Source organism: Opisthocomus hoazin, chromosome 3, assembly GCF_030867145.1.
Source record: "Opisthocomus hoazin isolate bOpiHoa1 chromosome 3, bOpiHoa1.hap1, whole genome shotgun sequence".
Classification (NCBI taxonomy): Eukaryota; Metazoa; Chordata; class Aves; order Opisthocomiformes; family Opisthocomidae; genus Opisthocomus; species Opisthocomus hoazin.
The window spans coordinates 28308326-28320448 of NC_134416.1; the positions used below are offsets into that span (position 1 = coordinate 28308326).

Genomic DNA, 12123 nt, shown 5'->3' on the forward strand with positions numbered 1-12123 from the left:
CCAGGCATGGCTGAAACACCGCTCTAACTGCTGTCGGGCAGTATATGCATTAAATTAAACGTATACGCATTAAATACCTGCTTTGAAATGGTGTAATTTGTAATGGGCTGTTCGGCCATTTTTTTCAAGCTTTACCAAAAGGACCAAACTGCATGATTTTGTTGGAAATAGGGAAGATGACGAAGAGACTAAACGCCTCGATCAGTCTTTCCAATGAAAACCATTTTTCTTCTGGAATTGAGGGGTGGGGAGCAAGGTCCCGCTCAGCTGATGCGGATCAGGGAAGGAGCACCTCTCCTGTGAGGAAAGACTGAGAGAGTTGGGGCTTTTCAGCCTGGAGAAGAGAAGGCTGCGGGGAGACCTTAGAGCAGCCTTCCAGTGCCCGAAGGGAGCCTATGGGAAAGATGGGGAAAATATTTTCAGCAGGGCTTGTTGCGATAGGACAAGGAGTAACGGCTTTAAACTTAGGGAGGGTAGATTTAGACTAGACGTAAGGAAGAAATTTTTTACCATGAGGGTGGTGAAACACTGGAACAGATTGCCCAGAGAGGTGGTCGATGCCCCATCCCTGGAAACATTCAAGGCCAGGTTGGACGGGGCTCTGAGCAACCTGGTCTAGTTAAAGACGTCCCTGCTCACTGCGGGGGGTTGGGCTGGATGACCTCTAATGGTCCCTTCCAACCCAAATCATTAATGATTCTATGAAGTCAAAGCACAAGCTTGTGTTTTGGAACTCCGTGGGCTGCAGGGGAAGAACCTGCCTCACCCTGGTCTTCTCCACAGGCTGCAGAGGACTCTCTGCTCCAGCACCTGGGGCACCTCCTGCCCCTCTTTCTTCACCGACATTGGTGTCTGCAGCATTGTTCCTCTCACTCCTCCCTTTCGGCTGCCACTGCGCAGGGCTTTTCTTCCCCGTCCTTAAATCTGTTATCACAGAGGCACTGCCACTGTCGCTGGTGGGCTCGGCCTTGGCCAGTGGCGGGTCTGTCTTGGAGCCAGCTGGCATTGGCTCTGTCGGACATGCAGGAAGCTTCTGACAGATGCTCACAGCAGCCACCCCTGTACCCCCCCCACTACCGAAACCTTGCCATGCAAGCCCAGCACGTTGCTGTAGGAGGATCTTTCGGGAGAAAGCCAGAGCTCGGTCACTGCACACGAAGCACCTCGTGTTTTGCCGCTCGTCCTCGTACCGGTGTGCCTCAACGGGTAGTCGCAGCCAGCACAACGCATGGGTCCAGCCTGAGCAGGCCACTATCCTCAAGAGCTGTGAGACTATTTATGCTCTGTTAAGACAGATATTTGAGCTGTGCTGTACAGTCCTCACTTGACTGAAATCTGCATATGCAAATAATACAACAGAATACAAAAATAATTTTATTACTGCAACAGAGGAAGGAGGTTAATTCATTATGAACTACATGTTTTTTGTGAAAGGGTATCAGACTTCTCAGAAGAAAGCATAAAACGGTTTGTGTTCCAAACAATCCATACTTTCTAGACTCAGCTTTTATTACAATTTCTTTTTTCCACAGAAAAAGTTTGTCACAAGAGGAAAAAAACCTTACTATGTACACATTGTTTTGATAAAAAACTGCCCAAGACAACAAACAGGACAAGAGGAATTGGATTCCTTAGATTTGTTATTAAACACCTGCACACAGATAAGCCCATACGCCATACACGCTACTGCTCAAGGTCACTGTTAACAAGTAAAGCACCACCAATAAGTCTTCTGCATTACTCAAGCAACAAAGTTTGCAACTTTGAAAGGCATGAAACACCCACCTCTTTTCCATCAAATAAATAGGTAACCTTAAACATTACTTGAAAGGCAGAATTACATTTAACTGCACTGAAGTCAAACACATTGCCAGATTAATTACACATTTAAACATCTAGCTGAGGTACCGGACGATTCAGAAGACCTTTAGGCATCGCTAGCCCTGCATCTGGCATAGTAAGAGTGCAGCAACGTAACGGTGACATTTCCTTTTAGCTGTACTGATGAAATAGTAGAAATGATTACTAAAATAACACACACTGCGTGTTTTAGAATTTTCACTTCCCTCCCCCCCAAGTTAAGTTTTAAGAAGAGTTTAAGTTTTAAAAAGCGCACTAAAGGCATGATTATACAGATCTACGTTGAGGTATTATTTCATATTACATATTGCTTGTGTTGGAATAAACTCAGCTTTTCTTTCAGCTCTAATACCATAGTACTCTAGAATCCACCTGCCCATCAATATATAGGGGATTTACAGATTCAACCCCCATTAGCAGTAACAGAAGCTACTCATTACATCTCCAGATCACAGTAGTAAACCAGACATCTCTAAATGCAAACACAATATGCATGCCCACGCATTCACACGAACAGCCTACGCTTCCTCCTGTTAGATTTTTGGTTAAAGGATAGGTTATACATAGTTAACAGCAGTCATTAAGAAGCATTTCAATGACAGCTTACAATCCCTACGACCTGCTCTTGCAGCTCCCGTTCATGTGAACCCCATGGGAAAGCTGATGAAGGGTCGCGAGATTCAGACATTCGCATACAAGTTAGTGAAAACAAGGTGGCAAGAACAAGATTTGGTCCCTAACCTTCCACCTGTCAGTAAACAATAATGCCACCAGAGCAAACAGTTTGAAGAATTTTCAATGCCTGTTAACCCTTTTGGCCCCTTTTCTTCCATATTTGTGTATCTCTTCCTTACCCCCTCAATGGAAATTGTATTTAAGATCGTATTGTATTAAACTCTATTTCCATTTACTTATGAAGAAATAAAAACAGTATTTTTTAAAATAATATGAATAGAAGCTTGTATGTTCTGAAATGTCTTTACTTCATTAGTGTCAAATATCTCCTGGCAAATCTATCAACTGAGTTCAAGTATGTGGTAATTCAGGAAGTGAAAGAGCATTTTATTAAGATTAAGACAAAACTGTACATGTCATTTTTTGATTAAACTTTAATCCACAAGTGTAACGGTAACAGGTAAGTGCCTGAAAATACTATACTCAATTTATCCTTTCAAGGTTTTTTTTAATTTTTGCATTTACTAAGATCAAGCATATCAGAAGTTGGAAATCCGAAGGAGGAAATAAGACAGCAAAACAGCAACACAAATTGCTACGCAACTTCTCCTTCTTTCCAGTGAACCACTGCTACCTGGCTGGCACCCATCCTAGCTGTACCACTCAGGACACAAGAACCCCGGAGGCTGGGGGACTGAGACACAACAGAAGCTCAAGAAAGCAGAGGGACAGGATTTTGAAAAAAACCCAAAATAATCTTCACAAAAAGAAACACAAACCGAGTTAGTTGTTTGTTTAATAAAAGCTTGCAAGGCACATGTTTCAACTGAATTGCAACCTCTACAGCAAAACATATCAAAATTTGCAAAACGTTCCCCCAGCCCTTTCAAGGAGTTAAAACCTGTGACCTGTCTGAAAACCGAGCCAGGGCTGGGTGTACAAGTCTGATGTAATTATGCCCTATTATTGTCCTTCTGAAGGCTATCATGAAACTTAGCTTCTTTTTCACAGAAGGTAGACATCAGAATAGACAATAATATTTTTGCTAATCCATAGCTGGATAAGAAATTCAAGCTTATCATTTTCTTTGTAAGATATGATTCTTCCAGTCACTCATTTTAAAAATGGTGCCTTTTTACTGGAACAACAGCAATGTTCCTCCCACATAAAAGGCTCCTTCTGGTACTTAAGGCTGCTGTGCCAATGGGGCTGCAATACAATTTTCTCTAATATAAAAAGTAAGGTAAAAATCTTAAATGATTCTCCTAAAGCAGAATCGATCGAAGTATCAAGAATATATCTTACAAACTATGACAAAACTAATAATAACAACTATGTCACTGTTCAAATAAAGTTCAACATGTTTGTTTAAACATGTATAAAGGCCAACGTGCTACCAGATAGTCTTCTTCAGATGTGCGGATGGCCTCGTTGGTGTTTTTCTCAACACGTGTGCTCTACATGTCAGCACTCAAACTATGTTGTGTGGTATCATGCACATACAGCGCTGCGGTAAAATGCAACGGGCAGTCGAGGATAGTTAAATTTTGCATCTTGACATGGCAGTCTAAGGCATGAAGCCGTACGCTGTGCGACTTTATCCACCCAAGTGCAGTTGTAACCCTGAAGTTTGCTACCTGGAATGCCTTATTGCTGTTATGAAATGGTATTCATGAATGATTAACTTCAGGCGGGTAAACGACTGGCAGACAGACACACAATTCCTTGACAGCGAGTCAACCAAAATTAAATTGAATAAGGAACTCTAAACTTACTTGCAAATATTACATCTACATCCACACTAGCACATACAGAGAAGGTTCCTGCAGGCCTGCCATAGCTCAAGTTAATACACAAGCTTCTGTTGTTAGAAAGTAATTGAGAGGTCTGAAACAGTCCAATGCAGTAAAACACACGCACTTGTGCATAAACAAATGAAGGCAGATTGCATTTGGCCAGAGGCACACAAACACACTACCCTCAACACAACGACTATCCCCAGAAAGGATATTTACTTTTAACTTGTAACTCAGTTATACTGACAAATGTTTCTCTCAGTGATCACATCCAGCATATTCGATGGGGTTTATCTGAACATTGGTTTCAAATGAAGACTCACAGGCCTAAAAGTGTAACTGAAAGTAAAAAACAGATTACAGACATGTTGACTTTTACAACAATAAAGCTTTCTTCTTTTAAATCACTCCACTAGTGATAACAGGTTTTAAAAAATCTCAGCACTACATGTTAGTGTCAAGTAAGCAAATTTATCTGCTTAGAGCAGACAGAAATCACAGATATACACCAACATGCTGCAGTTCCTAATAATTTCAGAGTTAAAAGTCTCTGAATTTGCATTTTATCAACAAATGCAGTAAGGATCGTTTTGCAGCTGTCATTTGCAGAATGGTCTGCAGATTTTTCAGTTGAAGGTTCATCCTGTTTGGCCAGATCCTTCACTGAAGACATCTGGGCTCCAAAGCATCATTCCCACATGTCTGATAGACTGGTCTTGGCCAGGTGTTACAAGAATCCATTACTGCAGGTAACACCTAACGGGTGAATAACCTCTTCCAAAACTTATGTCCTGGCTTTTTGTCCAGCCAGACCTACAAAAGCAAAGTTACCATTACCTTTTATTGGATTTCCCATTCGCAACACCAGGATTAGACCCAGAGTCAGAATTAAAGCATCACTCATTCTCACGACAGTGTATCAGCCAGCAACAAACAGGATGAACAGATAATTTGCTAACAAAACAGCTGTAGAGGCAAAGGGGGTCATACAAGGAAGACAAATTTTAGAGGGAAGCAAGATTGCAGAGTAGATTTTCAAAGATCTCAGTGTAGTTGCATACTTAATATAAAAATAGCTATGAACAACTGTACCATTATTTATTAATGGTGGTGATTATAGTGTTTTAAATTACAGTTATGGCACTATCTCAATATAACTATCACATAATAAGTTGAATGAAACGAGGATCACCCATCCTTCCCCATACACACACACACCAGCACGCACACAGAGGGGGTGAAACAGAAGTGCAGAAGTCTCAGTAGCAAACCTAGTTGTCCTGCTACACTTGTCTACAACCAAGTACAGCATACTGTTGTATACTGGCCCATTCTGATGGCTGCTAAGACACACATACGCATACACACATACACACTTCATCACGGAAGAATCCTGAAGACAAGTTCTTTCCAAACGAAGATGTGACCTTGTCAACTGCTACTGCTAGGACTAAGTCCACGCACTTCCACCAGCACGTCTCTAACAATGTAGAGATGAGTGCCTTAATCTATGGAAGTATTGCTTAAATAAAATTTTCCTTATTTGATTTATACAAACACTACAACTACACATAAGATGTATGAATGTGTCTTTGATAAACACAGAAATGTTTACAGTGGAAGGCAGGAAGAATTAAAACAACTGAAAAAAAAAAAATCCCAAACACTTACTTGAAAAGACTCGGGATACCGACTGCTTTCTTACTAGAAAATAAAAGCTGTATGACTTAAATGAGCTCTTTAAATAATTTTTCTGCATTTACTGGTCTACCCACACCAGCTCTCTAACACTAAAGTTAGAAATCTCATTTACATGAAGATAATTCATAATGGGAAGAAAAACGCAAAAACATGGAAGACTGTCACACTTTGCAGAGACTGCAGAATTGACATATTTTCCCGTTTCCTTCAAGGATGGTATCTGCGTCTGTTGATCTCTAGTTCAAAGAGTTCCAGTTTGGTAAAATAAAGTTGTCCATACACTGCATGCGTGCACATGTATCTGCAAAAATAACTTCCTTGATCAAAAGGAACTTTTCCAACTGAATTTCATTCACAATCAATCCTCACAAAGAAGCCTGCATGCTTTTTCACGACTGGAAGGATATCACAGTGTTGATTCTATATACAAAGTAGGATCTATTCCAGTATACCCGAGTAAAATAATTCACATATGGAGAATAGTTCATTTTGACTTCATGACAAAATCGTCCATATTTTGAGTAGGCATAACTGTCGCCTTCCTCACAAACCACCTGTCAGAAAAGAAGAAGATCTAATTAAAATACTGAAGTGGTGACAGAACGTAATTCTGTATGTTCAATTTACTTCCGTATTCTGTAAATTTCATTCAAGATATGCATTTAATTTCCATACTGCATGATTCCAATAAGCTGAAAACATATTCCTCTATAATTTGTTTAACCATCTAAAATAGCATTGGTGAATTCATACTTTTGTCAGGATAGCAGACATTAAAACCAGTGTACTTTATTCATACAATAAAGAACAAGGGCAGTGGAGATTATCCACATGTCCCATTTACCCAGTACTTCAAACTTGACCTGCACGCAGCATACCACCTATGTAGGGAAGGAAATTCTCAATTACCTTTTCTAGGCGAAGTTTGACATACCTAATAAAGACTGAAGATACACACATGCACTGCCCTATAAAATACAACCAATTGACTTGGAAGCAAATTGCGTGTGCATTTTAGCATCTGCTATCTGGTATCCTTGAAGAGATCCCTTCGTTACTCCTGATTGGCAGAAGTTTACATGGGCTTAAAAAAAGGTTGCAGGACAAATTAATGGAGAAAAATCAATCGGTGGCTACCAAACACAAAGATATTTCCCCTGAGCTACAGTTCTTCAGCAACAGACTGCTGGAAAACATTCCTGTCTTGCCCTATCAATAATCAGAGAAAGGTAGGGGTTGGAAGGGACCTCTGGGGATCATCTAGTCCAACCCCCCTGCTGAAGCAGGTCACCTAGAGCACGCATCACGTCCAGGTGGGTTCTGAGTATCTCTACAGTTTATCCAACCAATCTTTCCACCAGCTGTGGCGTAAATATCTGTTGGGATGCTAACCTATCTGCAAGGCTGAACAGAATAGACTTGCAACCTCATCAGTACCCAAAGTGCTGTATTGAATTGAATGGCAGGCTGGTCCTCATCCCTGGCAGACTTTTAGAAGAACTGAGTATAACCATTTTCAAATTTCATCTTTAAAGCTAGTGAAGAACGCTCTCTGAGGCAGGGCTTTACTGCTTTTGTAATAACAGGTGGTACAGTCTTAAACATTTATCTATAGTCAAATAGTATTTAATGATTGGCAGAAAAGCACCACAGCTAGACACTAATGTATTAGGAGGGATTAGGAGAGTTAAAGAATAGTATGGGATAAGATTACAGGTGTATAAGAAACAGACAAAATTGTCCTGATCACTTTTTAAATTTATGACTCTGTCTACATGCCAATTACAATCAGAAAAATAAGATCAGCATTATAAGCAGATTTCTTTTTAAATTAATTGTTTACACATTCAAACATTCGTTTTTCCTTACTGTTACTTACATGACCATTAGCAATATCCAACAGATCTTTAACTCTACATCCTCTTACAGGTCCCACTTCATTGCAAATTGAATCTTCAATAATCAGAAAGTTCGCTTTGTAAGATGTGAGTATCTTATAAATATCCTCTGCTGACCTCTTTGAATAGATCTGATAAATCTATAAATTAAGAAAATATGTTAATGCAATGAAAAAATCAGTGATAAGTTAAATACTTCGGGGGTCACGGTATTTGGAATGCCACTCACATGTAGTGGCACCAAACAAATGATTTGTATTGCCAGGTGGCCTGGGGGGCACACAACAGCAATGCAAACGTGTGTGTCATGCGGAATGTTACAAGGTCATCTTCTCTGGAGCATTAATATTTACAGTACTCCCACATATTTCAGTCAGGCACTTCAGTCTTACATGATGGAACAGTCTATAAATCACTGATAATACACACGCACTTACAGAATTGGATACTCACATTTTCATTTCTTTTTAGAAGATCATCATCATTATATAAAGGCAAGCTTGACACCATCCATCCAGTACAAAGCTTAATCACACCCATTAACTGTGGGCTGCCTGCAAACACAGCAGCCACAGGAGCCTGTCGTCTGCAAAAGCAACATCAACACACATATCTGAGTACAGGATGCATTTCTCAAAACAATGTTTTTAATTTTAAACACTGTGTGAATCTTTTAAGGTGCTGCAGTATGAATTGGAGTGCATGAAGGTATCACTGGGGGTCTAGTTACAACTGGTATTAATGCTGCACTGGCAGTAGTTTCCTTGCCAGGAAAAGCTCAGACCTGCAGCAGTAGGGAGTTTGCAAGGAAGGTCTCCTGCTGGGGCAAGGGCTGATGGCCATTCTCCTCCCCTCCTTGCAATCCATTCAGAATGATCCGGGAATGGATCAAACTATTGCTTTGCTGAATGGTTGCTGACTTGTGACAGCACAGCCTTGGGAGGGAGGGTAGGCAGAAGGAGAAACAACACGATGTTAACTTGAAAATAATCACAAATCTTTCCCTTACATTTGACCTCTAGGACCATGTATTTCATCATATATGAGTAAATAGTGTTATGATACAAAATAATGTCTACGGTAATTATGTTTCTAGGTTTGGTTTCGTCTTTTGACTATTCATATTCCTGTGTTAGTGAAAGAAAACAGTGATTGTCAGACACTTTGATAAAGACTTTGGACAACTTTTTCTGTAGAGAAGTTAAAAATAAATTCATAGTATCAGGAAGAAAATTTTAAGAAAATACACTGTAATAATGACATTCAATTAAAATTCCAATATGGATATCTAAGTATATCCTTAAGAAAAAAAACTATTTTCATTAAAAATAAGAACAGCTGCTACAAACAAGGGTAGTCAAAATGCACTTAGCTGAGTGAATCTCAATGCAATTCACCACGATTAATTATGTACTTGAAGTGTAATGTATGTGGACTAATGTAAAAGCCATTAGGTACTTGGCATTATTCCACTTGCTGCCTTGAAGAGCTACAGCAGTGACAAACAACATACACTACTATTAACAGAAAGAAGAAATTGGCTGGAACACCGTAATTACCAGACTCGTCTTTTCTGCAGATGAACAGGTTGACACTAAAGACTACACAAATACAGAAAATAATATTCTAAAAAAAATACAGTTACAGACAAGTAAGTTATCTGAACACAGGGGATCTAATTTTCAGGGAAGTGTAGCTCCTAATGACATAGTTCAAAGTCTGAATGAGGCCAGAATCCAGTTCTGAAACTTTTGGTGAGAAGAAAAATATGTCTGCGAAAATCACTTGACTCAGTGCTAGCTGTGCACATGGCTCAGTTCGAACTATATAACACAGCTCAGTATTTGCTACGCCCTGCCTAGCCAGACCGACAAGAGCCCTTCCAGCCTTCTGGTCAAAGGGGAAGCTTGAATCATACGTGCTACACTACATGTGTCTTGACTGAAGTCTCTAAGTCCTCACATTCAGGCATTTCATTTTACTGGCTCATGCACACAAAAATTTCAGTGTTTCTGTCCCCCTTTGGCATTACAATCAGCATGAATCCTCTAATCTACTGAAAAGTTAGTGTGCAAAGAACCAAGTACTAAGATGTCCACCTTTATTTAGAAATTAGGTCTAGTAATAATACTAAATATGATGTGCTTGCATGTTTCAGGATCTTCTCGTAATCAATGATAAATTCTTGTTTCTTTCCATGGGAATAATATCAATCATAAAATACACATTTCTCCTCCCATACAACATGGAATGACTTAGCAAGGGAAAACTTAGATTAATAGAGGTAGCTCCACAAAATGCTGAGATAAAAAGACATAAAGCAGCAAAACAGAAACGTAGGACTTCATACTTACTTTATCCATGTCATAAGTTCTACTGTATCAGGATCATAGAATTCTTGTAGTTCTGAGAGCTCTGTCATTATCCTAGGGAAAAACTGATGGAAAAATATTTTTGGTTACTTACATTTAAAAAAATAATTTATAGAGCATCTCATTATATTAAGGCCTTAAGTAACACAACAGAAGTGGGTTTCATCTGAGTTTTCCCTGCTGATTGGTATTTTTGTTTGAATACTTTGCAAAACACAGTTTATACTTACCTGACAGCAGAAGACCTTCTCCAAAATAAGTATGTTAAACACAAGTTCTCATCTCTCTGTTTGATTAGAATACTTACAATAAAAAAAAAATTAAAAATTAAAAAAAAAAAAAAATCACACAACCAAACAAAAAGTCGCCAAAACCAAAAGCCCAACCCAAAACACAAAAAAAACTATGCATCAACAACATTCATCAACTTTAACTGGCCTTAAATGCATCAAAACCATAGTTCAGGTTTTCATCTGCAAATGCATATAAATAAGGACACTGAACCAAGTTCTCATGGTCAACCTGCTTGAGCAGGAGGGGTTGGACTGTTGTGACTTGATGGAAAGGTGCTAAGCAAGCAGGACAGAGAGAAGAAATTTGCTAGAAGACCATTACGTGGGTAATCTGCCCTGGACTTTCCGCTGACTTTTACTTCAATCACTGCAGTGAAGGAAAATACACTATATTGTATGAAGTAGGATATCTCAGTTCATGCTCTTGAAAAACACTGTGGGAAAAGGAGGGATTCTGGAAAGCCAGACAGAATGCCAACTCCTTCAGACCAGCCCAGGTTGCAAGCCTGCACCACGGCTTCCCTGTCCTGCGAGGTTTGAGGGATGAAGGAACAACAGGTCCTTTTTTAAGGAGATTTTGTCAGTCCTTGAGTGATTTTAATCATTTATCTGAAGAAGGCGTTGCTAGAAGCTGGCCAGCCTTGAGGGGCTGGAGCATGTTCGTGCTGTCGTAAATGCTAAGCGAAAGCTTCCGGATGTCAGGTCTTTTTGAAAAGCATAACGTTTACAGGTTATGCAGACTAAAGGGACAACTTACTTCAGGACAGCTGTAGTGGACAGACAGCTGGAAGTGGGAGCCTGCTTTTAACTGCGGAGTTTCCACCCTCATTACCTGGACACTTCAGCTGACAAGTGATAGCAGCCTACAACCAGACGCGTTAGGGCAGCACAAGAACAGCTTCCGTATGTTCGCATCAGGGCTGAAAGCTGTAGCAGTGCCGTTCTACGCATTTGTGAACTGTCCTCGGAACAGAAGACGGACAGAAAGAGGAACCACTAGTGCCACCCCAAGGAGAACCAGCTTCACTTATCAATCAGAGGCCTTAGAAAAATCTAGTTAGTTAGGTGAGGGACTATGCCAAACCGAGTCAGAAGGCAGCCAAGCAGAAAGATGCTGAGCTGTACACTCAGCCATTTATAGCCACGGTGACAGATTAGGAACCTCAAGGCAATTGCACTGTCCCGTTACTATTAATCAAAGTTTCCAAGCTCAGGGATGAGTTACGAACTTGGAGAACAAACTGTTCACCACTGTTTAAAAGCAAAAGCTGGATCTGCAATGGATGAAGCCCTCTAGAGTCCAAACCCTCACACTGCTTTTATTAAAAAATTATCTGAAAAATAATTATTTGGTCAACTAAACTAGTTTCCTCTATTGTGAAAGATTTCATAACTCTTTTGAGCAACTGTAGCTTTTTTTTAGGAGAATATCTGTTGCTCTGGTAGAAATGTGTAAAGAGTCAGATCAAATTGCAACCAAAATTTCTATTATAAGATAGATGTTACAAAATCTGTTAAATACTGTTGG

General features: G+C 39.9%; 1 protein-coding gene across 5 annotated transcripts in view; it reads right to left on the reverse strand.

The window, feature by feature from the left end:
- Positions 1-1386: 1386 nt before the first annotated feature.
- The window catches only part of DPY19L4 (dpy-19 like 4), a 31806-nt gene continuing 21069 nt past the window's right edge, over positions 1387-12123 (reverse strand). For all 5 annotated transcript variants that reach the window (XM_075415843.1, XM_075415842.1, XM_075415839.1 and 2 more), the window contains 4 exons: positions 10285-10367; positions 8384-8516; positions 7912-8070; positions 1387-6586 (listed from right to left, as the gene is read on the reverse strand). In XM_075415843.1, the coding sequence (XP_075271958.1) occupies positions 6422-6586; positions 7912-8070; positions 8384-8516; positions 10285-10367 (540 nt within the window). In that variant the 3' untranslated portion in view covers positions 1387-6421. The remainder of the gene's footprint in view (positions 6587-7911; positions 8071-8383; positions 8517-10284; positions 10368-12123) is intronic.